Raw genomic sequence first — 26,824 nt, forward strand, 5'->3', positions numbered from 1 at the left:
AATGGCAGAGAGAGAGAGAGAGAGAAAGGTAGAAAAAGAGAGCAGGGGGAGTCTGTACGGTATTGTTTAATGCACTTTTTTGCTGTTGTTGTTGTTGCTGTTGGTAGTAGCGGGAGAAAGAGGAGCGAGATGGGTTTCCTTTTGTATACACACATAGTAATTAGTACTTCTTTGAGACCTCATTTGTGATAGCAGAAGCGGAAACAAATTCTTTTGCTTCTGATGTGTTGATCTTAAGATGAAGGCGTCTCATCTTTGACAGGCGCTTTCTCGATGACATCCTTTTCCACGGTTGGAGCCTCTTCTGCTTTGTCGGATGCTTCTTCAACGGAAGTGACATCGTTGCCAAGAGCATCCTGCTTTGGCTTTTCTAAAGATACGCGGGAAGCAATGGATTCATACCACTCGTCCATGGATTTACCATTCAATATGCCGATAATGATAATTGACATATTGTCACAGCCTAAACCACCGACTTCACTGTCGGGTGCCAGACAATGGTCCATCATCATTTCGCAAATTTCATCCAATGGTGCCTTTGTAGCAATTGCCTCCCGTACAAAATCTACAGCCTGCTGATTCGTCATGCAATCCCAAATACCTATTCCATTGCACAGAAACACAAAAAAAAAAATTAGCAAACGCATCTCCCTAGTCCTTGCTCGTCGCTTCACACAAACCACAAATACTTCATACGCAACAACAACGACATACTTACCATCACATGCCAAAATAAAGAACTCGTCATCATCTGTCATTTCATGTTCAATAATATCGGGATCACCTATGCAAACAGGTCAGTTATTATTGTCAAATGTAAAAAAGGAAATGCCATTATGGTAGCAGCTGTAAAAGTATACTGAACTTACAGGTGACAATTTGTTCCTCAGCAGGCAATTGAGCGTTTTGCTTGAATTCAAAATCACCAATAGCGCGGGAAAGTGCCAAGTTGCCTAGTTTAACGGTTCAAAAATGTATCCCAATCAGCGAAAATCCCAACCTGTTGCCATCAGCTATTCTACTAATCCAATACCATTGACACGTCCAAATTCCACAAAACCCCCTGCTGCAATGATCCGCTGTGATTCAGCCCGATCAACGGGCTTGTGATCGTACGACAGGGCTTTGCTTTTGCCTTTGACGCTAATGACAGATCGTGAGTCTCCTGCGTTTGCCTAAATGACAGCGCATACTGTTAGTTGCTATTTGTTCTTTTTCTAAATTACCCTTTAAAAACACAATTATATACAAACAAACAAGCACGCAAGAAACATACCACAAGGATTTTACCGTCGGGTGTAACAAGGGCTGTCACAGCTGTACATCCAGAAGGATCGTAAGCAAAGTTTCCGTCTTTTCGAATTATAGAGAAGGATGATATTAGCAACTACATTTTTCGTTCACACCACATTAGCGCCATCCCCGTGCAACCAAACAGTGGCAATAACTCCTCCCACTATATATATACCTTCACTCAAATCCTTATCAATTGACAAAAAACCATCCTTCAATGCTTCATGATATTCTTTCCGATCGAAATGAGAGCTTTCACGGATCTTTTTATGCAAGACTTGGCCAGTGTACTGGGCAATTGTGGCACCTAGGAATTATAAAAAACCCGTTTGTCACTCAGTGTTTCCTTTTGGTACCCCAAACAATGGCAAAATGGATTGTGTTCGCATAAATTTTTACCGCCATGACCATCATATACTCCGAAAAAGCTCGCGTCTGTATCATCGAGTTTTAACAGCGTCGTGTGAGCGTCCTCCATAGCTACAAAGAAGAACAATGAAAAAAAATTGGTGGGGCGTAGTTAAGGGTTGATGATACCTCTCCTTTTTCCCAAATCGGGCAGGAGCGAGAAGAGATAGAGGTGTAGGGTGTATACATATCCCTTCCTCTTCCGTACTGTCGTACGTAATATGCAGATATGAAAAAGAAAAAGTGCGTGGTTGTCATAAACAGCGATGGCCATGATTAATTTTTTAAAAAAGGATACTCAGTCGCCAGCCTTGCATGGCGGATGCGCCATACGCAAACCTCTTGTCATTATCCTTGCTGGAGGTCTTGTCCGTAATCGGCTCTGAAAGTGTTTGACCCATTACTTGTTATATACAAATGAATACACTGTTAATATATTTTTGCGCTTTTTACAACAATGAGCTTTCACTATACACGGCGCAGTGTCATATATATTACTTTAGTTGTTTTTGATTGTGACAAAAAAGATTATGAGATCGATGAAAAGCTCGCGAAACGCAAAAAAGGAAGAAACTCTGTAAAAAAAAAGCACGGAGATCGGCATCAGCAAGCGTCTTTCTGTGCTCCAGTCGATGTGACTTCACAAAACGGAACCTCGAGTGCCGGTCTGTGTGCGCGAACCAGTTGAATCGGGAAGGAAATTCTTTTTTCAAAGTCTAATCAGGAAAAAAACATTGGGTCGGGTGATGTCACGCTTAGGCAATAGCTCACTCTTCTTTAACTTGCATATAAGCTATTGCGCGTGACAGCATATGGTCCTGCAACCTTATTAGTGGGTAAAACGAGCTTATTCTTTTTTGAGACCATTATACTCATAACAATAACCATGGTGGCGGAGCGTCGTTGTAATAACGTAATGATGTTTCAGATTATGCTGCATTTCTACGCTGTTTTTATTTATATATCCGCGCCAACAGAACTGAAGATATACAGCAGATCCCTGTTGTATACAAGCTTCCCTTTTGTGTCATTCCACCAGCAATGGTGATCCTTGAAGAATATCTTATCGAGTTAGTAACTAGTAGAGGGCACGAAATCATTAACAAGAGCTGAGACTTATACATCATAAATATGCAGTATTCACACGCACAAAAGTAACAATTATTAAAATGCACAGATCAGAAGAAAAGAAGCTACTATGATTGGTCCAAATTTTGGTTCAGAGTATGGCACATAACAAGTACTGCGTATGTGTGGATAGACGTCCCAGCCGTTCTGCTATATGAGCTAATAAACGTCTACAACATTCGAACAGCTACTACTACAACAGATTAATTCGCAAGTTTGACAGGCGTAACATTAAGAAAAGTACCGATCAGTACTTTTTATTGGTGGTACAGGTATCAAAGACAGGGTATACACATGTTCTGATTTGTTGGTCGTCCGGTTTCTTCGAGGTACATCATTGCCTAAGTAAACATCACAAAGTGTTTTAATCTTGGAAAACCATTACACTAACAACACATCTATTATTAGTATCTATCTACCTCCTCCATTTTATTTATATTTCATACAGGTCGAGTTCGGTAATGACAAAAGCTTATTGCTCACTCACTTTCTAATTAGTCCCTGCGAATCGTGAGCTGGCTTTGTTTAACTTCTCTTTGACAACAGACGGTGTAGACATCTGCTTCCACTTCATCCGTGCGCTTGCCTCACGACGAGGCGAATTCATGCCCAATTCCTCTCGTGAAGTCAAGCTCTACCCGAGCAATTTGGACCTCACCGCCTGGAACCGTGGGATGTACCACCTGAGCAAGAACCCAGTTGGGCTTGATCAACAGCGACGCGGTCAATCGCGGATTGTATCTATAGATCCTGGTATGTCTTAGTGATGTTTTTTTTTCTTTCCTTTCAAAGTGAGCGCACATTCAGGGCAGTTGTCTAATTCATGTTGTGGGAATACAGGCATCAGATCGCTCGTAACCGCTGTTGATACCATCGCTCCCCTGAACACCCAAGAGGAAAGAGCTGCACATACCATGGCTCTTCACAACAGACAATACCAGTACGTATATGCATAATAGCGCTTCGCACTTTAGTCTTTGATGCTGATATATCTCAACTTCTATAAAATATACTATGTATCATTGTTTTCAAGAAACCAGTCCATGTTTAAGTGGAGCCATCAAAGAACGATGAATAATCGCGCTAACTACGTTGCTGAAGAAGCAGCAAGAAACAATAATCCAAACGCTACAGATCCACATGAGTGGTATTTCTTGCTCGAACTAGCTCCCGCCACTGTAACAAGCTCTCTGCGGTTCTTAGCCTATATCAGGATGGTGAGCGACCTGCATACCGAGTAAGCGTATTCTTTGGTACTTCTCTTGATCAATGTTTTTTTTTGCGATTCTTGTTTTAAACATTTTGTTCTTTTCGCATCTTATTACAGAATGTTTACTCGGAACAACTACAAATTCAGACATCGAGAAGACCGTATGACGATGTTCGGCGCGAGGCGCGCTGCGTTGGAAACGCTTGCGAACAGATTGCTAAACCTGACGCAAAACGACGATGTAGGTGTACTTCTTTACTACATATACTAATATACGAATACAAATATATGCGTATGCTTCTTTGAGTTAGTAGATTACTGATTAGACACTGACTTGGTTGTATTTGTTTTGTTCAGCCGCCACTTCCCTTCTTCAACAAAACTTTGAAAGCCGAAAGAAAGTCGATTCGACGTGCGCCCCGGAGGGAAAGACGTCGAGTTTCGAGTGTCCAGGGACCCCAAGAACTACCTACGATCGTTGCGTATGGGGACGGCCGATCTAAGCCCAACATGAAAGGGTGGGAGAGTGTGTCTGTGGAAGTAAGTTAAACCTGAACTGTGAAATGGACGTATGTCTCGCAATATCTACTGACGTATCGACCAACTCATGCTTTCCAGAGCTATCGTGCGGTCCTGGCACGTCGCGCGCTAGTCATTTTGATTGATGAATATTTGACGTTCGTTATTTGCAATACCTGTCATGAACGGATACAATAGTTTCTAGCAAATGTACAAGGAGAGATGGCGAACATGACCTGCAACGTTCACCGGTAAGCAAAAATACATTGATTCTTTGCATATGTATATCTACGCGTTTTGTATAGACTTTAATCTTCTTGTGTTGGTATTTTCTGACGATATTGTAGGAAACTACGTATCCGGCGTACGACGGCCACTGTAGGAGATGGACGCGCAATTCAGCACTGCATTGATGCAGACGGCAATGTTTTACATCGCACATCACAATGCGATAATCTTGAGGTTCTGCGCGGCTGGCGCAGGGAGGTTTACGCGTTCAAATTCTGCGAAAATTGTTTGGCGCTAAGCTTTTATATACTCTGTATCTTATGGTGAATTTCTTTCTTTATTGATGATCGTAACACTTTAATCGCAAATATGTAGTTAATTGAACGCGACTTTAACGCAGCGACCAACATAGGCAGAATCATCGAAGGGAATTTATACGGGCACGACAAGCTCTAATAATAAATATAATATGTTACACAGAGCAGCATAATAGCTGACACTCTTATGTTAGTTATAACAGATGGGTGGTGTCGTGCCCGTAAGAAGCACAGCGCGTATGTATTATGTAAGAAGACAATTCGATGACTTATGTAGGTGGGACGCGTTGTGCTCGTAAAAAGCATTGATTTCTTGTGCTTATTTATAAGTCTTTTGTTCAAACTTGCTCATAGATCACAACCAGATTTTAATAAATCAAAGAATTCTGCAGTACAGTGTAAAATTACTTGATATAGGATATTCCATACTATTTCTACATAGAATATGAAAAGGTTTCATAGATATTTGCCCAGCAAACGTTTATACTATATAAATATGTATGTCAAGAAGAAGTATGTTATCAAGCTGACAGCTGCATTTGGTATAAATTAGAACCATTGAGAGACAAAAGAAATCTATGTAGAGGAAAATTAGAGAAGATATTTATGATGGTTCAAAATGTAAAAAAGAGAAATACAAAGAGAGAAACCTTTCTATGTAGCGCTGTGAATGTGTGAAATATTAAGTATAGTGGAAGCGCTCCTGTACAAAAACGTGCTAAAGAATAAAACAAGGCAAGTTTCTACCAATACGTCTTCAAAATTTCCTCCTTACGGGCACGACGCGTCCCACCTACATATGTCATTCTTACATAATACATACGCGCTGTGCTTCTTACGGGCACGACACCACCCATCTGCTATAATTAACATAAGAGTGTCAGCTATTATGCTGCTTTGTGTAACATATCATATATATTATTAGAGCTTGTCGTGCCCCGAACAAATAAGGAAATAACTTGTCGTGCCCGTATCAATTCCCATCATCGAAGCATGAATGTTGTCTGCCGACCCCTTGAAATCCCGGCCAGTTGAGTTGCGTCGCGGGCAAAATTTACAACAGCAGCTGGCGCCCATCGACAACGCTGACCAGGAAGAAGAACTGGACGACCAACTGGACGACGACTTCGAGAGTGAAGAAGAAGTCATAGGCCTCTGAGGATGAAGAGGCCAACCTCTGTACATGTTGGGGTGAAGTATGTGACTCTTTCCTTTCTTTTTGACAATTTATTTTATGGAGAGAGTTACTAACTTTTCTTTATCCCTTTAATTAAACTTCCACATATTCCTGTTATCTTGTTATGACGTATTTTTTTTGGTTGAATAAAGAAACCCCAGTGCAGCAGATTGCATTAAACAAGTCCATAATTTTAACATAACTGATATCATTGGTAGATCGGTAGATCTCAAAGCGGCTGGGTGTAATTTTACATAAGCAAACGCAATCTTGCAAAACGCCTATTGGCTTTCATCAATTACCGAAAATAGACTGTGGAGAGATTAGAGAAAGACGGAAAGCTGACCAGTTTCTTTCTTAGTGACTCATAGAGACCATTTGTGTTGACTGATCTTGACGACCAAGCTATATTTGACACACCCACTCTTACTGGACATGTACAAAACGTATGCTACTGCTGAGGGTCTTCCTCCGGCACTCGCACAGAATAAGCTTGTCAACCTTATTGCCGAGCAGAATATATCTATTGTTCCGGAATTCACTTTGGAATCAGGTGTCAAACTTCATAACGTCCCAGTAGCTTGGAAATCATTCGGCAAACTCAATGAGCGAGGCAACAACTGCATGGTTATTTGTCACGCTTTAACAGGCAGTACCGATGTTGAAGACTGGTAACAAAAATTTAAAGTTTCCTTTCTGTGGCCACAAGGAAAAAGTGAAGAAAACTTAACAAGGTGGTTAAAAAATGATATAGGTGGGGTGCCCTGATGGGACCACGACGAGCCTTTGATCCGACCAAATTCTTCATCGTCTGCTGCAATGTACTTGGTTCGCCGTACGGATCGGCCTCACCATTGACGATCAATCCAGAGACAGGCGAGCGCTATGGTCCTGAATTCCCGCTCGTGAGTGTGCGAGACGACGTCAAGTTGCACCGTTTAATATTGGATCAGCTCGGCGTGAAACAGATTGCGATATGTGTGGGAGGATCTATGGGTGGAATGCAAGTGTTGGAATGGTCGCTTATGGGCAAGGATTACGTAAAAACAATTGTGCCAATTGCTACTTCTGGACGGCATTCAGCGTGGGGTATCAGCTGGGGTGAAGCACAGCGCCAATCGATCTATAGTGATCCGAGCTATGGTAAGCATGGATATATAGTTCAGAACAAGAGAGGAGGCAAGAGCTAAACACAGAACTGTAGACGACGGCTACTATCCCGATGACAAGCCTCCGAACGTTGGTTTATCTGCTGCTCGCATGTCGGCCTTGCTTACTTACAGATCACGCAACTCGTTCGAGTCTCGATTTGGCCGCAAAGCTGCCGATACGAACCGCATGGCTCCTCCCAAGCGCCCCAACTCACCTCGCGAGGCTAATTTGTTTATCCACAACGACGGACATAAGAATGCCGGCACATCAACGTCATCTCCTCGCTCGTCTATCGACAGCAACGCTGAGCGCGCACAACACACCACCATCAACGATCCACCCATGCCCACCGCACGCGTCTTTTCAGCACAGTCTTATCTGCGCTACCAAGGTGAAAAGTTCATTGGCCGTTTCGATGCCAACTGTTATATTGCTCTGACAAGAAAGATGGACTCGCACGATGTGTCGCGAGACCGTGGCGACTACGAACAGATCCTGCAATCGATTGAACAGCCCGCGCTCGTCATTGGTATTGAGTCCGACGGCCTTTTCACCATCTCGGAACAGTACGAGCTTGCCGAGACGATACCGAATGCGGAAATGGTCACCATCCAGTCCCCGGATGGCCACGATGGGTTCTTGCTCGAGTTTGACCAGCTCAATCGACATCTGCTGGCATTCATCCAACGCGTTGCGCCGGATATCTATGAAACATCCATGGTCAGTGAAGAAGAGGCAGAACGACAGGAAATTCTAAAGGCAACCAAGGCAAGCTTGTTCGGCGAAGCGGAAGACATTACCCAATGGTAGACGACTGTAGAAATTGGGCCTTGAAACCCTAGTGCCTATTTTTTTTTTGGTATTGTACTATAGCCATCCTTGCTCCTATTACTTTGTTATGATAGAGAATTATATACACGTTATTATCGTTACTTCAAGTTGCTGTGTGTGTCATCTTTTTTTTCAATGCAAAAAGTGCAGGTGTGGGGTATAAACCAAAAAGAAGGGAAAAAACATGCGTCATGCAGGTGCAACCATGGACTACTGCAGCGCTCCGTGATCTCTTAGTGTGGAAGAATAGTGATTAGTGGTGAGGGTTGCTATGGGAATCTTCTCACTTTCTCACAGCATGGCCAAATCAATATGAATAACGCTATTCAGCATTTCACATGTGATTCAAATAGGCGTTTAAAACACGTGAAAGTACAAGAAATACTTAAATACGACCAAGTCGGTGCGCCCTTCTCCTTTCTTCTTTTGTTTCTCTCTTACTTTACCAACCAGCCCCACACATAACAAATTTCATCATGTCCGATATCGTCGTCCCCGGTTTTGCTTCCTCTGAGCTCATTGCTGGTAAGAAACGCATCATTCTTTGTCCCTTCTGAGCTAGTATACTCATCCATACGCCTGGTGATTCTCTTACGTGTAGAGCTCGCCAAAGTCTTCGAGTCCATGGGCGCCGATGAGAAGGCCAAGCTCATCAAGCAGGTAACAAGAAAGGAAAACCGAGTCCACATTGGTCTTATACATGTCTTTTGGCTAACTCCGTACAACTGTTACAGGTCAATGGCGTCTTCCAGTTCGTCATCAAAAATTCTGAGGGCAAGGAAGAGATTTTCACTATCGATGCTAAGAAGGAGGGCAAGGTTTCCCGTGGTAAGGGTGCCGTTAAGGCCGACGCTATCTTGTCCTTGAAGGATCAGGACTTTGTTGACCTTGCCACTGGCAAGTTGAACGGTAAGCATTTTTATCACAAAAAAGGCAATTTGCGGGGCACACGAAATGTGGGGCGGTGTAAGAAACGATCATTAATCACGGGACTTCTCTCCGTTCTTTTCTTTGTGCGCTTACAGGCCAAAAGGCTTACATGAGTGGCAAGCTCAAGGTCAAGGGCCAAATCATGCTCGCCATGAAACTCGACAACGTCTTCAAGTCCATCAAGCCTGCTGCTAAACTGTAAATTAAATAAAGAAGGCGAAATTTGAGATTACTTTTTCATTTGGCTAGGATAGACCGGGAAGGAAAGACGTTCATTGTAGCTACAAGGTAGTGGCCATTTGATGCTGGGACATGGTAGTTAGCTGCAACTCTGAGATGATATGGTCGTATTCGATGAAAATTAAAATAAATACCCATTTTTTGTTTCAAATCTGACGTTTCTTGTCATCTTTGTTAACGTACACATTCCATTAGATTTTATTGTGTTCGCTTGTCTTGAAGTAATCACCTTATCATGGTAGCCTACTGCTCACCATGATACCAGTATCGTTTGGGATTTGTCACAGGCGCAACCTTTTTTGTATCGTGTTTCTAAGGATTGCTGTCCTTAGCACCTTATACGTCTAGGACTTCTGTTTAATTAAGGGGCGGATGGTTTGAAAAGTGCACTGCATAGGAATATGTCTGCTGTCTGGTGCTTTGCCACTCTAACGTGATGTTTATCAAAAAGTACACATAAAATAAAAAGTTTTGAGAAGCTCCATCATGCACGGATAAAATTATTGCCATTTCATCATATGCCATAGACTGTATAATACATGCTGCCTTTGACGTTGTCGGAACTTATACCTATATCAAATCTACAAGCATACATATTCATTCTCCTTTGTTCTTTAAGCTTGACTATAATGGGTACATCTGATCCGAAAATTAGACTTGGTAGTAGTGAAGAGTGATGTGAGATGCATTGAATCGATGACCAAACATGCTGCAAAAAATCTGACAACTTTCAAAAATCAACAATTAAAAATTCTTCCTTTTTGAGTATCGCTGTCGACGGTGCTTTCCTCGCGACAACAATAACTGTTTCTTTTGTCACTCTTTGCACGAACGGCATAATCGATAAAAAAGTTGTATGCATTACAGAGCGCGGTAGTGTTTTTAAAAGGCACACAATGGGTCAATTGCATGTTAGTGCCTACTTTCCTTCCTCGGGAATTGGCTTCTCTGCAGGTATCATACCTGTTGTACTACCTTTAAAGAAAGGTTATGAGCAACAAGGAATAAAGGATACTCGCATCAGCTACGGTATCCGAAAACTTTTTTTCCGAGCTATAAACTAAGTGCATTATCCTAACGTTCCTCGTAGCATACGTGTTAGGGCTTAAGGGCGATCAACATGAGATATTGCATCAAGCTTTTCAAGCAATCTTTTTAAACGCTTAATATATACTTCCTTCTTTCGGATACTAATTAATGATAGGGCATTGTAAGATGCCCTCACTGTTCTAGCTCGCAGCTCTTTCGACATGTCAATACACTTACATATTCGTCTTGTTTTTAGTGCCTGCAGTTAAGCTACTAATATGCTCTCACGTTTGCATAAGAATCTCGTTTCTTTGATGATGTATTTCGCTTGGAGATATGATGTATAAGTTTCGATAGAGACACATTATATCTTGACAGTAAAGACATAAGAAGAATTGTAGGTCTCACGGGTACCGATACATCTTACCTACTATATGATATCCTCCTGAATAGCACAGTTGAGCCATAAATTATCAAAAGAATCTACAGATTATTGCTTCGAAGCAATGGCCATGCCATTTTAGCTCATCTGTATAGATACGATATTCTATACTACATAACTACTCTTCTTCAAAGGCCAAAGAGCCACAGCTATTGTTTAAATTGGAAAACGAAGAGTTTGGAGACCAGATGGCATATTCAACTGTAATGTCATAAGCGATAGAACAGAGACCACAATAGGTAAAAGTAAGATTGATACAATGAGTATAGCATGCAGCCCTGTATTGACTATTACACCACAGTGACTCAATCTAGTTTGTAGGGCTATCTGCTGCTTGCATGAGCCAAATTGAAAACACCATCATTGCTCATTGTTCCAACGGTGCTGTATCAAAATTTAAATGAAATATGGTGCAGAAAAAGTTACGTGGAACCACTGCAGAATTATATAAGCGTTTTTATAGATCTAATAACCTCAGCATGCGACTGATAGAAATACGTATTGACAATTACTGATTTGACTAGTTTTCATCACAACAATAAGCCTCTGCGACTCTCTGAGACGACGCTCGCAGGGATTGACACGAAGCGAAGCGGGGGGTCTCAATCCCAAGATGCGAAGGCGAGAAAGGCTCTTAGCACATGATACGTCTATGAACCGTTGGGAGTACAGAACGCATTGAATATATACGTATTGAACAGTACTTATGAATAATGCTACGAAAGATAGCAGCTGTCGTGTTGATTATATACAGAGTAATGAATAGAGAGAACTAATGGCAGTCGAGTGTATTGTAGCTCTCGAAGCTCCTTTTCTGATTGATTCGTGATTGACGAAATAGGCTACATAAAGTTGAATGTTGTTTGATAGTAATGTTAGAAAAAAGCATTGATACAAAAGTAAGAGAGAGTACATGATTTGTCGTTCTGGACAACTGCATTTTGTAGAGAATTGCTGTAAAATTGTCTATAACGAACGTACGCTCATCGATCATATAGTAGTATAGAGCCACAATAACGAGGAAATGGTATTTTCCGAGTGCTTCTTCTTTTTCATAAGGAATGTGAGCTGATTGTTCTGAGGGATTGAAATACAAAATGAAGTTGATATGTTGTGCAATGAAGTCGTTACAGAAATCCGCCATTCATGACGGCGGCAGGAACAGTAGCGGGACTGTCAAACAACAGCCACAGGAGCAACAGCACAATTTTGATTTTATATGTGTTATCACGATGGATATTTTCATGGGTTCATACTTCACACCATATTATAAAGTGGCTACTGGCTAGTGGCTATCAAAAAGCCAAAGCAAGGAGGTGATTATTATCTTGAATGTCTTGGCTCCCTAGCTTCCAGTCACAGGCCAACTTACTGTTCAGCGCTCGCAACCAATGCAGGCAATCCACTTCGCTAAACAAGTTTTGTACTCGAAGTAGCAGCCGTCCTATTCAGCAAGACTCCAATGTATCCTATGCTAGGGCATTACAAGTCCAAAGTAACAGTATAGTTTTCGGGATGGCATTTTATCTGTGGGCGAAAGAAATAGTGACAGCGATGAATAGTATTCTACGGCTATTTTCCTCTTTCTTTACATTTCATTCTGATATCTTGTTCGACGAGGGCAGTTTTTTATTTTTTTTTGATTTTTTACCCTCATTCGCTTATCGCTTTCTTTCCACATGGTATTCTTTCTTGCGACAATCGGTTACTTCATCTTTTAAATTTTTGTTCACCCAATCCTGAGTTTTAGATGTATTTCTCTCAGTACAAAAGTAATCGTCGTTTTAGTAAGTCCTGGCTGAAAGCTCCAAGAAGTATAGCTTAAATACAATACATAATAATGGAGGTGGATTTTATGTGTGTTCCTGGCAAAAGACTATACATACTGCACGACGGCGGTGGCGAAAATGGGGTCTCTACTAAAAAGACAAAATTTTTGAGTCGCGTGTAGTAATTCTATACTCATAAATATGTCCCCTACATCTCTACAGCTCTTTCACACATTCTCTTTTTTTTATATTCATACATCACTTGCGCAAAGTGCCTCTGTAATTTATGTCTTTAATCCTATTAAAAACCTCAACAACAGTGAGCAATTGGTATATCCTCTAATGTAGTAGTATCGTAAATCCACGTACTATACCACCAACATATGTTTGAAAGGACAGCAGTTTGCAGCACTGTATACATAAAAATTTGTCAACTTTAGAAAGAAGAGACGATGCAACAATATGTATCATTTTCGGTCTTCTCCAGCAGTATCTTGTTGCTTCTGCTACTGTCAGTGTAATCGACTACTGTAGTTAAAAAATAGTATTGAAACAAAAACTGGACAGCAGGATCTCTACGAAGAAATCATATAAAACCGATATTTTATAGAAAAGAAAATATCATTGACAAAAATTAAAAGGTTCATCTTCTCATTTTGAGAAGATGCTTTTTTAGGAGCTGACGTGATTCGAACACGTGACCAGAGGATCTGCAATCCTCCACTCTGCCACTGAGTTACAACTCCCTTGTTGTTTTGACACAAAGGGTGTAAGGCTTTTCAGCCTTATTTATTTCCGACGAACGAATTCTGGCTTCAACCAATCATGCGCGATTTCGGTGGCGGATCTTTCTGCTGGCGATGGTCATCCGATCCATAGGTTTCCCCCCCAACTCCCCACAATTCTTCTCGCACCCCCCATCTTAGGATTATCATACTTCTTTTTCCCATTCTGTCAGTTCCCTTTATTTTTCTTATTTCCCTTAGCTCTTTTTCTGTAAATAATTCTGTCATTTCCTCTCGCGTCATTTTACGTTCCTTCAACTCTAAATCGTGCCGGCAATAGGCACTGAATATTATTTCTTCTTTATGCTTCATTTAACGGGACCCATCCCTTATATTTCTATCCGTCCTTATTTTCTATATAATACTCTCTCACGTATTCATGCTACCTGCCCTGTGCAGTTTATATTATTCTCCATTGTCCTTTTCCCTCGTTACCCTCACCTTGTTACCATGACCCTGTAATTTCATGGCCCCTCTTATTCTCTGTCGTACTCCCTCTCTTATGTTTCCATCCATCGTATAGACATTGCTATATCCATTTCCCTATTTTTCCGTCTTCTACTCCATCCAAACTACCCAATAGAGATCGTTTTCCTCTGTGCCTGGCGTCGTTCTCAGCTGAGCACGCCCAGTTGACAAGGTGTATAAAAGGGGTTTAGCCCCATGATAAAATAAAGATTAAGCGTTTTCAGATATATATTCGTGGATTGACAAATTGACACCGGAAGTGGAACTTGCTGTTATTGTAATCGTGTTTCTGTGTATTTGTATTTCGCGTTCATCATACCCCTGATTCCTTTTTATTTTCTGAATTCTGTCTATTTGTATTTTACTGTATATCAACCCTATTCTTCTGAACCCTTTCTACCTTTTCCCTTTTTATATACTACCTTTTGTCCTTTTCCAAACACTACACGTGTCAGTTTATCAATTTACTATAAATAATTATAGCAGCTAAAAAAATGTTTGAGGAGGATCTAGATCAGAGGAGGAGGCAGGAGGAGGTAGGAGGCAGGCAGGATGGGCGAGGCAGGACTAGGAGTAGTAGTAGTAGTAGTAATAGAAGAGATATGATAGAATCTTTATATATTTTGATAAATAGTTGAAGTGGGCTCTTAGTTTTATTAATTAAATAATGAATATTTACTTTCTTACTTAGAGCATCCCTAGCAGTAGGGGTTGCAACTAGATGGGTCAGGTTAAGAAAACACTGACCCGACCTAACCTATTCAACCCGATGGGTCAAACTCAGGATAACAGGTCAAGAGTGATTTTGATGTAGTGATGAAGGAAGTGTCAATAATCTGAAATTGAGCACTGGAAGTGCAAGACTCCATATATATATAAACAGCTCTCCAAGATAATGGCACACAAATTCCTAGCAGTACTAGTAATATCTATATTCTGTGTGATTAAACTTAAAGACAAAGGGTTTTGTGCCATCATAAGAACTTGCTTGGGCTCACATGCTTTTAAGAAAGCATAATGGTTAAAGTGTGGTTGAAAATCGACTTCCCTATATGCCCCTACTAATTGTTTTCCTTTTCCCTTTGCTTATCACTTCTTCCTTCTTCCTTCATTTTTCTTTTCTCAATTCCTTTTCAGTCTTTTATCAAATCTCGTCTCTTACTGCCGCCCTCTATTATCCATCTTCATTGTACTATTGTTACCTCTTTACTCCTATATATATATATATTGCTTATAGTTGACTTATCTTAAGCTCTTACATATAAAATATAATCCTACAATAAAAAGAGATATGTACATTATAATATATCTATATCTATATCTATATCTATATCTATATCTATATCTATATCTAAATCTATATCTATATCTATATCTATATCTATATCTATATCTATATCTATATCTATATCTATATCTATATCTATATCAGACATATTGAACAACCATACTTTCGATATAATGATGGTTTTCAACAAAAAGATTGACTAGTAGTTAAATACCAGTACCTCATATATACTATATATATACACAGGTTACGATGGGTCAACGGGTCGGGGCAAGGGTTAGACGGGTTGGCCCACGGGTCAGATAAGTACCAACCCAACCTGTCAACTGGTAACCCTGAGATCACGGGCCAATCCGACCCGCGGGTTAGATTGCGATCCCTAGCTGGGAAGAGATGTCAAGAAGAAGGCGTATGTGATCTGCGTGTATTGGTTGCCCTACGAAATATGTTTCACTGGTATCATGCAGGGCATGTCCCGACAGTATCGCCGCTTGATTTGGAAGGTATGTGCACCTGTCAGGCCACAACGCGCACAGACAAGGTTTACAGGGTTTCAGCAACAAGACCCCGAAGAAAAAGTAAACAGCAGGTGCCGGGAATGGTTGATATTGTGAAGAAGATAAAGTAAAAAGAGCCACTGGTACTTTAACGTAGGAAGAACGAATCGCTACCGACACCATCTCCACACTGTGCGAAAATAGCAACATTGGACCCAGGCAAATGAACCGCCTATCAAACAAAACAATGATACAGATCGCATCATGAACTAAAGACTGGTACGAACGCTGAGAAGATGGGCAGTGATGTTTGTGCCATTAAAGAAACACAAAGGGATAACAGCAAGAGATTTTAGGCCAAACTTAGGCTTGTAACCATTCCTAAGGAGTTGCGTATAAAATGTTTTTGAGTACCAGGTCAAATATTCTTGAAAAAGTCCTATATTAAAAGCTAATAAGAAAACTATTTGGGACCCCTCTATCTCTCATATCAGAATTTAACCATTTAAGACTCTCACAAATATCTCGCTTCCGCTTACCTAAAAACCGATTCCTCGACATCACAGACACGGCTGGTCGATGTCCTCAAGAACCACCATTCGCGGTTTAATTTTCCCCGTCGTGGTGTGCTATAAGGGTCGATGTTGAGCCCTCTCTTGTATACTGTGCTTATCAGCCCATTACCAAAACGGCTACGGCACGCTAATCCCGTGCTGACTCGTCCATTGATCGCCCATACACCTCCGCTGCAAGGTCATACTGAGGCATCCGCTCAAAAAATTCACTACACTTCGGCTATCAGTGGATGTGCCGATCCAAACCATCTTGACCTCGAATTCACGATAATATCATCCGTGCTGTATGCTGATAATATAGCCGTACTGGGAGCGCCAGAAAACATGGTGATATTCTCAAGGCTGCAGAGGATCACTCCGGCGAGCTAGGGTACCAACGGCATCCAGCCAACTGTACAGTCGTTGGACCACTACCCCCACCACCGCAAGGCCTAGACTTAATCAATGCAAGATTAACCGAGTTGAAAGCAAATGCGCCAGCACAACGCTTCTACGCGCTATACAGCTTTCCGCTCTCCTACATCATCACTCTAAAATATTTTAGCACACCATTCACCCACGCTCTTTAAGCAGCGCCAGCAAAAGGCCCACGCCAGCATGAATATCTTACGGGGATGCGCGTCCACCAGTAAGCGATGGGGTTACGGCCGACCCTGTAGGAATATCGTACTTTTGTGCGGCCCGTGCGAGAATTAGGTCATCGCCATCATTACGTAGCATTGAATACACAAATAAACACGACGCATAAAAGCTGTGTCAAGTTGGCAATGAACAACACCCCGACGCGCCAATTACCTACGATTGTAGAAATGGTTTTGTCTAACCTGCCGTCTATGCGTCTCCAACTGCTTACTCTACAACACATGTTTGCTGCCAGGCTTTACCAGTTGCCAATGTCGACATTGCTGCTTGTGTAGAATTACCAATATTGTGTCGCGTGCACACAGATCACAATTAGCGTAGTTTGTCTCAGCTCACCCCACTACACAGTCAGTAAAAAAAATTGAAAATATGAAAGAAACGCAACGACGACGGACCCTGTTTGCCAAGCGGTTAAAAAAGCGTACGACTCCGAGTTCCTTTGGTCCACTCGGATAATCTCCCCGATTCGATCCTTTCCCGTGTTTGGTACGATCGACATTGATTTGTCGGAAGGCGCATGTTCTGGCTGCCATCATTTGCAGAACCCAGCTGTCGCTGTGGCGATACTACAGTTCAGCGACAATTACACCAGCTGTACGTTTATCCGACCACAGCTTCAAGAGCCAAATACGCGTTTGGTGAAATACGAATTGGCCGATGATGTGCACATTGTGGGTCATATCATCAAGTCATTGCCCCAATCTGAAGCCAAGATTCACACCGGTCGTTGGAAAAAGGCATGGTCTGCCTTGCTTTATTTTATACGGGAAGCTGACTATCTAAAGTCATTCGGAAAGAGACTTGATGTGATTGAGCTACCAGCCGAAGAAGCTCTCACAATAGTCCGTATAGCGGTAGTCGCAACTCCCCCTACCGCAGCCACAGCCACCAATACCGAAGAAGGCACATAGTGTCTTCACATACATACCACACACACCTTTTTCTTTTACAAATTCCTGGTATCCTACCCTTCGTTTCTCACTCTCCCCCCACCATTCAGTATCTTTCTCTCTTTTACTTATTACCACGTTACACATACATTAAGATCCTTGAACTCCCTCTATTGTACCTCTCTTTCCCCAGCCGCACTGACCATGCTCTTTTTCTCGTTGGTTTTTTAAGCTTGTGTTATCCGCTTGGAGATTCTAATTCAAGTTCTCAAAGCAGCGCAATATCCCAAAAGGTGAGGGTCATCGGTCCCTCATAAGAATACATTTTCAACTGATTACAACTCCTTATCATTTGTGGTCTCACATTAGATGTAGAAACGCAAGAAAAATGCTTTTCAAATATATACTAATCTTGTATTTTACCAGTGCCTGCACAGTGTGATAAATGTGATGGGTTGTTGATAGTTAAAAAGAAACAGATCGAATCAAAGCGAAAATAATGGACAATATGAAATACAGCAAGAGTCAATTCAGGATGTTTTGAGGAGTAAGCTCATAAACATTTATGTATTGTTTGAGATGCTGTTGTCTAGACTTCCGTTAAATGAGCCAACGCGGACACGCCGGATATTGGATTTTTCCAAGATGAGGAAGGTAGAGTTGTGAATGCCATGATGATGGATGTTGTCTTCGGAGCGTAAGCGGCTATCTTGCCTTGATCAATGTGTTCCTTGATGTAGTGTCACCTTCGTCTATGTTGGAGTTGCCCCATGCTCTTTGACAGGTGACATCTCTAACAACTCACATATGTGGATACGAGAATAGAGCATGGTAAATACATTGTTTGGTGCTAGTTATTCAATGGTGCTGATTGTTCATGATCTTGATAGGTTCCATCATGTGTGATGATCTCTCTACTGTAACATAATAGCTACAAAGACGGCGGAGTGCGTTGAGTTGTCCGGATCGACATCAGAGTAGTGTGGATTACCACACACAGTTTAGGATTTTTTAAGTGTATTTATACACTTTACTCCTGCTTTTATTGAATATAGCGCAGGGTTCAAAGCAGGATTGTAGAATTATATGTAGCTCACACTAATAAACGCCGCACCAAGTACGCATCTGGTTCATATTTGGAACGGTTAAGCTGTTTTCGTATTTTCAAATTGGTGATCGTCATGATGTCCCAATAATCAATCATATGCGCGTTTCTGATATAAAGCAATTTTTTTTCTTGTGGTTAATTATAGAGGCGCTCATCTCATTGAAAATGGCCAGCATACTTTTTTATTCTTCTTAAGGGGCTTACAGTTGCTGGGGTATGGCTGTCATATTGCGCATCGATGCCAGCAAGAAAAAAGCTCACTTGGTGCAATGGTGTGTTGGTTTCTACATTTAATTTCGAACTTGCAAGAGATGTGTAGAGATCTTTGATGCCGTATAGTTCCTTCATTCCATGGATGATAGCGTGAGCTTCTTTCCGTGTTAAACCCGCCATATTGCTGACGTTCAATGACACGGGGCACAAAGTTTGCTAAACTACTTGTGCTTGTCGTCGTTTTGGTAACGTTGATCGGATGTGGAACGAAACTCAAAGAGCGACATGCTCGACAGCCCTTGTCAACGTATCGTTCGGATTCCAGGGACCGTGGCTTAGTTTACTATAGCTTACCCTAATGCCTTAAGGTCCGTTATGAGCAAAGTGCTTGAATGATTTTGCAGGAACAAGGTTCGACAACCCACTATGTACAGCCAGGTCTGTAACTGGTAGCGAAATGGTAAGTAAATAGGTTTCTTGGGCGACTGTAAGATTTTAAGGATGGTCGATACGTATCACCAGCGTGTCCCATCTATTTGCGAAGTTACTGTTGTCGTAAATGATGAAGCCGTATGGATAGGTGATGGCGTGTAATCAAGATCACGAGTGCAGTCGTCAATTGGGTCTCCATACTGTGTGAATATAATGCGAGGAAAAGATATACGAGCCGTCATTATACTCAATCGCTTCGATGACCGATTTTTCCCCCAATTGTTTGCTTAGACAAGGTGTTGTGGGGAATAGTCTTCTAGCGCGTTTCCGTAGACTGATATTCTTTCTGTTAATGCCAGTGCGGTTCTTGAAAAGTCTCCGGTAATGTACATTAATTTCTCCTTTGCATTGGCAAAGAGAGAAATTCATATATTTATAATTAAACCTATAATGTAGCCACTCTATCTCTACTTATCCGTATCAGTTTAGAGCTTTTTATGAAAAGCTCAATTTGACTTGTCTTTATTTTACGCTAGGAAGGGTGTTAACATTGCTCGCAGCTGAGGTGGTCGAGAATTAAAGCTTTTGCTTCAAGTGGCAAGAGTTGAAGCTGAGACATGAGCCTCCATAAAGAAAGAAGGAAAGAAAGTGCGGAAGCAAGAACGACCAGAAGATGATGACATCCGCGAAGCGCGCCATGCGAGAATGAACAAAAAAAGAAGAAGTAAAGGGTATGTCGCAGCCAAATAGACAGTGATTCTTTACTCACTCTACGTTCTTCCAATCTTCCAAAGTTAAAAATCTTAGTATCAGGAGGTCTCGTCGATTGCTAGTTGAAGGCTGTGTAGAGTTACTGAGTTCGAGTGCAGGCAGGGTGTCCATTCTCGAATCAGATGACACAATAAGTTCCTATGGTTGATCATGTTAATCAAACCCCTGATGTCTTGAAACCAAATTCGAGTATTGCAGAATTGATTGTTTGCGATACGGCTTTAGTTGTTAATCTTTTGTACACTAGTGTAGATGCTTGTAACTATACTTTCGATTCTAAGTTACCTTTATGATTTCGTTGCTCCAATAAAATTCGCGGTAAGAACTTATCATCCTTCCGATTTACTATCTACAAGGTTATCGCACGCTAGCTCATTTCAGGTACTTTAGTATTCAGAAAACAGGAGCAGCATCAGGTACTGTTTGAAAACACATAAGTTTGTTAATGCACAAATTTGAGCAGGCTATTGTGGTACACGAAGCTAAGAATGCCCCACGCCTGTTAAAAGACATGCGTAATCGCTTTATCGTGGTTGAAGGATTGCAATGATGTGCATGCTGTTGTAAGATTCACTACTAGTGTGCGTTTGGTTAGATATGAACAAGCTAGATCTATAAATGTCAGTCTGTTTTCCGGTGGGTGAGGATGCTCCTTTTATGGTTTATTATTTTGATCGGAGTGCATACAAGATGCCAGCCATTAACGACATATTCAATAACAACCCTAAACAATATAGAAGTTCAAGCTTCGTTGAGATTTAAAGTTACATATTGTTCCCTTTTTACAAAATGAGAAGTTTACAGAATGACGAACAGCAGCAATACATATGTAACTGCGAAGGAGAAGAGCTCTGCTGCATAAATTTTATTTCGTGAAAACAGCGAAATAGGCATGTGCATTCAAGCAACATCACCTCTTTAACTGCTGCGCTTGGCCACAAACAACAGGGAGAATATGGCTCCTGCTGCTTCACCTTTGTTTCTTCTCATAGGTGCGCGCCGCGGTAAGGCAGCTGCTTTGGCTGCTTGGTCACCTTTATACACTCGCATCCTCGCCGTCGCACGGAATGCTGACTTGCTCAACGGGCTTCAATCCGTAGATGCCAAACTTTACAAAGCGAATTCGCTAGCTGTTGTTGCTGGCGATGCTACCGAGAATCAGAGTAATGGAATCTCATTTAGCCAATGGCTTCAGTGGTCAATGTTTTCGTAGAAAAGTGCAAGCGGTAAACTTATTGGATTGAAAGGAAAGAGTTCAGAAGAGAGGAGAGGTTTTATTGGGATATAGTAATAAAGCAACCTGTTCATACTAAAGTGTGTTCTTTCTTGATCTCATAGTTCATTTAATATCAGCTTTTCTTTATCGTTTCGCTTGCCCAAAAAGCGCCACCCTACCTGTGCAAGTAAAAGAGCTCAATTGTAATAGTGCCGTTCGGCGCTGAGCTTCGTAAATTTCGCAGAGAATGGGCTGCTCATGGATCGTAAGTTATTGTATCAAATGGTCTTTTTCTTCTCGCTTTAGACCATTATAACAAAGTATGTATATGAGTGTACGATAAATATAAGGCTGCCATAAGCCATTTAGCTTCAACCTTGACAGTCGATGAAACCTGAAGTAACTAGCATTGCTATCCGACCTAGTGCTGTGTATACTGACACGGCAGGTGCAACTCGTGCTGAAGAACTTTGAACTACTTTCTACTACTGCACATAATACATTCGTTTTTTTCCTGTTCATTTGTTAAGTAGCGGTTTTCCAGAGGGAGGATCGATGCAGGATGACCATCATCAAAAACGTTGACATGTACCGCGCTGGTGAGCTAATGCCATGAGAAAGCTGGTCGAGAATTAGCCGTCCCCGTGCTCTGTCTGGCTCTTTCTGCATTTGGAATGAGGAGAAGCTTAAGAAACTATCGCCTATAGATAAGCACATAAACCATCTTCGGATACATTCTATTACTTTAAATGGATTTAAACAGTGAGCTCTGGGAAGAGCTTAATAACAACTGTATCTATTGTGATTTTCTATCACGCGAAAACTATAGTTCATGTCAAGTGCTCCTCTATCTCAATTAAATGCAGTGATGATTTGAGTTCATAATAAAAACTATAAAATTCTTCACCACCACCACTGCTGCTATCTCTGGACATCGGTCGTATATCATCTACTAAATATAAATTAACGTATCACCTCTAGTTACTGCCTTACGTCGAAAAGATTGTGTATAAATGTCAATGAGAGTAATAAAATTAATATTATTTAAAATTTAGATACAAAATTTGATAAGTAATAAAAAGTGCATCTACTACTATTTAAACACACTGTATTTGAGTAGATAGGCATTGTATGGGAAGAATGGGTAGAAATATAAGACTTGTAGAATGAAAAGGACATGAACAGACGAGTGAAGCTTTAGAAGGAAGAAGATGGAGGAAGAAAGAGGTGCTTGTAGTACAAACAAATGTAAATTCATGCTTTTTTACACGGAGGTGAATTCATGGAACTTCGCCATACTCGACGAGCGCCGCGCGCAGTTATTTTTTGGTTGAAGTACATGAGTGCACTGTCATCAACGGCGTGGCCAATGCCAACTAATTCAGACAGTGGATATCCGTTATACGGGTCGACAATGAAAGCATCAGCACCATTCTGGAACAAAAATTCAGCCATCACAAAATCGGGGAGCTGCTTGTTCTTATTCTCTTGCTGTCTTTTCAAAAGTGAGAAATGTAGAGGGTAACGAACAGCAAAAGGTTCAGGGACGGGGAAAGTAAGAAACTTGTCGGGCACTTGTTCACCATCAGCGTCCAGGACAGGCAGTGAGATGTATTTAGGCTCGTGGTTGCTGTTATCGTCGCTGTTGCCTTCGTAATCACCGCTGCTGTTATCTTTATTAGTGATTAATGACAGTGTGGATGCGGTATGAGGTACGTTTGGATCCGCGCCAAGTGCAATTGAATGACCAGCCAAAACTAGGTCATCCTTTTCAATTGCTTCGAGTAGCAGCATCTGCGGATTGTCGAGATTCTTGTTTTTGGCTGGTCGTGCGAATGGTCGGACATAGGTCCTTTCACGGTACTTTGCAAAGATATAATCAACCTTGTCACTTCTAGGACTGTTGCTAGTTGGTATATGAGAGCTGTTGTCAGAAGAGGTTGTCGATATTCGTGGATCCCAAATGGCATTCGAGCGTGCATTGCCGAGCGCGAGCAAGATATCAATCACTTCAGGAGTATACGAAGTGCTGTCAAGCATGAGTGATCTGACCTTGGACAGGTGTGAGCCTAAACTTCGGTGAATGCCGGAGCATTCTAGGCAAAACAGGGTTCGTTAGCATAATGCAGGAAGTAGATTCAATTATGCACGTCATTTTGTCATTCAGCATATCTTTTTTCCTCCAGTACCTATGCATAATAGGATTCCCAAGTTTAAAGAGCACCATTCGGGGTTCTCAGAGCCGCAGTCCGCACATTTTGTGTTTGACACATCCGCTTCGTACAACCTTTGCAACAGCCGCGGTATGGTACCTTCTTTCTTGGCATGTGTTGTTGTTATTGTTGTTGTTGTTGTGGATGCTTTCGTACCATCGTCAGCCATAGGTGGCGCAAGAGGAGGAAAAGCAGCAGCTGACGTTGCCAAGGACGGTATACTCGGTAAGCTGCTATCAGTTGTTGATTCAGATTCCTTGTTGGAGAATGTTGTTGGTAAGTAGAGCGATCCGGGTAATAATTCAGCGAAGTTCATGTCCATGAAACCTGACGATGCTCGCTTAACAGGCCCGATAGAGTGACGGTAAAACTTTCGTTTGGCCTCAGACGTGATATGACCGACGAATGCACCTCCAATCGAGTTGCGCCGCGGAGCAGTGTTATCTTGATAGTTTATATCAGCTGTGCTTCCAGCGCCGTTCAGGACGCTTTCGATGGCGTTGTTGATCGTCGAAACCCAATCGTTCATATCTTCCTTGGACATGGCCTGATATAGGCGTCGAAATTGTGGGGTAATCACCTCAAAGCAGAACTTTCGATCCGTGTTACGGGCTACTCTGACAGTTGCAAAACGTAGGTTTAAAGGTTCCCGATGTGCTGCAGGACTTCGCTTCCAGTTACTGTACTCACAGAGCTGTCCTGTACGGAGGATGCACCAGTATCTAACACAGTGGCCCCTCGTTTTAGTATTAAAATGGAAAGCAAAACACACATACCAATATATACACATTCCCAAGTTTTTTTTATATCCCCTTAAAAATTCCTCATTGTCATCGTCATCATTACTTATGCCAAGTGACACCGTGTGCAGGCCTGTCAGATCCATTCACTTTGAGCGGTCTTGATGTGGCAAAGAGAACACCTTCTTTTCGTCGTCCAGCTGATGCGCGGTTACCAGGTGATTGCAGATCGCGGATACCGTGAAACTTTCCTTCTTTGTCCTTATCCTTTATTGATGATGGCGAGGAAGCGGCTGATGCTGATAAGCCGTCGCCGCTATGCTGTCGCTGTTGCTTTTTTTGTGTTGCAACCTGATCCACTGCAGCTTGCAGAGCTTTACGAGTAGAGGATCTTTCTTTGTTGACAATAGCCTGCTCTCGTGAAGCGTCGGCAATTAGTCCAGCAATATGTTCCAACCCAGTCTTTTGCCGCTCCAAATTCTGTGCAGTCGTCGTATAGTAGGCATGTTGTCGTTCTTGTAGACTAAACAAGTGGTACAAGAGCTCGGTCTCCTTTTTGCCACGATGTAGATCTGTTAGAAATGCGTGATAATCGAACCGTATCATATCGTAGCGAGATTTCTTGGCGAGATATTTAGTTTCGTTCTTCTTGCCTCCGAGATACTTTGACAGACTGGCATAGTACTTTTTGCTCTCTTCTTCGAACTGTCGCCGTTTGTGCTCAGCTTGTTTAATGTCACAATCGTACAGTTTCTGTAATGGACCGATGAGGAGTGTTTGCATTGAGTTTTGTAGCCGTTCTCGCTCATTGTGAATGTCGTCCCAGGCGGAATTGAGGTAGTGCGTAAAGAGAGGTTCGGTGCACGGAGTCTCACGCAAGGCGGCGGTAAACTGCTGGTCAGCCTGTAGTAGGACTTGCTGTGCTTGAAGGCACGCTGTTGCTGTCTTGAGGATCCGTTTGACGCTTTGTTTGAGAGTGCTGGTTTTGGCCTCGAGTTGGCTGATATTTGCGCGAAAGGCGGGACCATCCCCCCAGTCGCGTTCAACAGTGGCAGCTCCAGCCCCTCGCCCACAAGGTGTGATATGAGCAGCGGTAGTACTCACTGCTGCTGTCGCTGCTGATGCGAGCGGTTGGTGTAGCATCGATGATGTTAAGAGAAAGAAGAGTAGAAAAAGAAAGAGGCGGGAAACTGGTATCAGGCACCAGAACCAGGTTCATGAAAATAAAAAAATGCCGCATTTATGGACAACCGAGCGTGTAACTCAGATTCAACACTTGGCGCTTTTTTCGGCCCGGGTAGTATGTATTGGCCCAGGGGCTTTGATCTTTTTAAGGAAACCGTTACTTACAGACAGGATTTTGATTATTTTTCCAAGTTTTGTTTTTGTTGGTGCTGTTTTGGTATGCAACTTGGGGGCAAATCTTCTGTTCTATCATTGACACTGCTGCCTATGCTGCTAGGATCAGGTGCTCTAGAGATTGTTTGCCGAGGACGGATTGAATTGGTTTAATGTTGCTGCAGCTGCTGCAGCTGCTGGGCATACAATGAATGCTGCTGCATTACTGCGAGCTGCTGTTGTTGTAAAGCATGTGATGGAGGCTGCGGTATGGTAGTGAGGCTTCTCTGAGCAGTCATTATAGTTTGTAAAATAAGGTGTGTTTGATGCAAAGGAACATGGATTGTTGTCCTGGAGCAAAGTAGAGACTACTGACAGAAACTGCTTTAGTGGTACCAGTTGTTTAAAATTTGCAAATTTCGCTTTAGCATGCCTATACGAGCCAAAACAGTATAGCGCTTATTATATATCGCTGATTTGCATCAAAGAAAACTTGTGGCTGGTTGTAACCGTACAAGTGTGTGCATCCAGCATGGCATCAAATCATATTGTAGATGTGATAGAATCTTAAATGGAACAAGGAACTGTAATCTCACCTCTTCGTACTCTTTAAGTACGTGTAAGCGTCTGCAAATACAACTTGTCCGCTGACCTTATTCATAAACTTAATTATGTTAAATGTATGGCCACCTTTTAAATATATCTCATCGACGGCCCGCAATTGCTAATCAGAGAGTCGTCGTACCTCGCCGGTGAAAGCAGTGCACAAGTATTGGGCAATGGAATGGGCCTGTGTATTGTGTGCGAATGTTGAAGTTCGAGAAAGTTATGCCATTATTGCTACTGCTGCTGTCTAATATATGGAAGGATGCTTGCATCGAAATTAGATAGTTTGGTGGTATTGCACTTCTGTCGAGCATGTCGTAACTTCTGCATTTCAAGAAGGATTTTATGGAAGCGCTTTGGTCCAACGGT

The 26,824-nt window shown here is 41.9% G+C and overlaps 5 protein-coding genes and 1 non-coding gene across 6 annotated transcripts; 3 read left to right on the forward strand and 3 right to left on the reverse strand.

The window, feature by feature from the left end:
- Positions 1–29: 29 nt before the first annotated feature.
- BDB00DRAFT_801124 (phosphatase 2C-like domain-containing protein) lies at positions 30–2,524 on the reverse strand. Its single transcript, XM_053121833.1, has 10 exons — positions 2,356–2,524; positions 2,200–2,276; positions 2,000–2,104; positions 1,693–1,773; positions 1,469–1,600; positions 1,277–1,353; positions 1,034–1,175; positions 870–953; positions 719–784; positions 30–601 (listed from the first exon to the last, which is right to left on the reverse strand). Exons 3-10 carry the CDS (start codon positions 2,100–2,102, stop codon positions 234–236), a joined length of 1,053 nt encoding a protein of 350 aa, XP_052984361.1. The 5' UTR covers positions 2,103–2,104; positions 2,200–2,276; positions 2,356–2,524; the 3' UTR covers positions 30–233.
- Positions 2,525–2,899: 375 nt separating this feature from the next.
- On the forward strand, positions 2,900–5,242 carry BDB00DRAFT_867751 (uncharacterized protein; the record flags this gene model as incomplete). Its single annotated transcript, XM_053126380.1, has 11 exons — positions 2,900–2,925; positions 3,017–3,101; positions 3,278–3,287; positions 3,376–3,582; positions 3,670–3,769; positions 3,863–4,066; positions 4,157–4,280; positions 4,397–4,579; positions 4,658–4,716; positions 4,906–5,044; positions 5,162–5,242. 11 exons carry the CDS (start codon positions 2,900–2,902, stop codon positions 5,240–5,242), a joined length of 1,218 nt encoding a protein of 405 aa, XP_052984362.1.
- Positions 5,243–6,715: 1,473 nt separating this feature from the next.
- On the forward strand, positions 6,716–8,242 carry BDB00DRAFT_755558 (homoserine O-acetyltransferase; the record flags this gene model as incomplete). The annotated part of the gene is made up of 3 exons (XM_053118841.1): positions 6,716–6,951; positions 7,035–7,423; positions 7,485–8,242. The coding sequence occupies 3 exons, from the start codon at positions 6,716–6,718 to the stop codon at positions 8,240–8,242; spliced, it is 1,383 nt and encodes a 460-aa protein (XP_052984363.1).
- A 367-nt stretch (positions 8,243–8,609) lies between these two features.
- Positions 8,610–9,584, forward strand: BDB00DRAFT_801138 (SCP2 sterol-binding domain-containing protein). Its single transcript, XM_053121834.1, has 4 exons — positions 8,610–8,788; positions 8,865–8,923; positions 8,998–9,172; positions 9,289–9,584. The coding sequence occupies exons 1-4, from the start codon at positions 8,740–8,742 to the stop codon at positions 9,393–9,395; spliced, it is 390 nt and encodes a 129-aa protein (XP_052984364.1). The 5' UTR covers positions 8,610–8,739; the 3' UTR covers positions 9,396–9,584.
- A 3,763-nt stretch (positions 9,585–13,347) lies between these two features.
- BDB00DRAFT_t10 lies at positions 13,348–13,419 on the reverse strand. Its single transcript has one exon. It is a non-coding gene; the product is annotated as a tRNA-Cys (tRNA).
- Positions 13,420–22,485: 9,066 nt separating this feature from the next.
- On the reverse strand, positions 22,486–25,712 carry BDB00DRAFT_801139 (uncharacterized protein). The gene is made up of 3 exons (XM_053121835.1): positions 24,618–25,712; positions 23,748–24,493; positions 22,486–23,654 (listed from the first exon to the last, which is right to left on the reverse strand). Exons 1-3 carry the CDS (start codon positions 25,652–25,654, stop codon positions 22,813–22,815), a joined length of 2,625 nt encoding a protein of 874 aa, XP_052984365.1. The 5' UTR covers positions 25,655–25,712; the 3' UTR covers positions 22,486–22,812.
- Between the last annotated feature and the right edge of the window lie 1,112 nt (positions 25,713–26,824).

This window comes from Zychaea mexicana (assembly GCF_025766255.1).
Source record: "Zychaea mexicana strain RSA 1403 chromosome Unknown BDB00scaffold_6, whole genome shotgun sequence".
In the NCBI taxonomy this organism is placed as follows: Eukaryota; Fungi; Mucoromycota; class Mucoromycetes; order Mucorales; family Lichtheimiaceae; genus Zychaea; species Zychaea mexicana.

Excerpts from the sequence above, each read along its gene's own strand:
- BDB00DRAFT_801139 (XM_053121835.1), bottom strand. The coding sequence starts at position 25,654 with ATGCTACACCAACCGCTCGCATCAGCAGCGACAGCAGCAGTGAGTACT. Across the intron at positions 24,494-24,617 it reads CACGGTGTCACTTGGCATAA|ATACTGGTGCATCCTCCGTA; the intron begins GTAATGATGACG and ends CCACTGTGTTAG. Across the intron at positions 23,655-23,747 it reads GGGAATCCTATTATGCATAG|AATGCTCCGGCATTCACCGA; the intron begins GTACTGGAGGAA and ends TGTTTTGCCTAG.
- BDB00DRAFT_801138 (XM_053121834.1), top strand. The coding sequence starts at position 8,740 with ATGTCCGATATCGTCGTCCCCGGTTTTGCTTCCTCTGAGCTCATTGCT. Across the intron at positions 8,924-8,997 it reads AGGCCAAGCTCATCAAGCAG|GTCAATGGCGTCTTCCAGTT; the intron begins GTAACAAGAAAG and ends CAACTGTTACAG. Across the intron at positions 9,173-9,288 it reads TGCCACTGGCAAGTTGAACG|GCCAAAAGGCTTACATGAGT; the intron begins GTAAGCATTTTT and ends GTGCGCTTACAG.
- BDB00DRAFT_801124 (XM_053121833.1), bottom strand. The coding sequence starts at position 2,102 with ATGGGTCAAACACTTTCAGAGCCGATTACGGACAAGACCTCCAGCAAG. Across the intron at positions 1,601-1,692 it reads AGTATATGATGGTCATGGCG|GTGCCACAATTGCCCAGTAC; the intron begins GTAAAAATTTAT and ends TATAATTCCTAG. Across the intron at positions 954-1,033 it reads GGAATTTGGACGTGTCAATG|GCAACTTGGCACTTTCCCGC; the intron begins GTATTGGATTAG and ends CCGTTAAACTAG.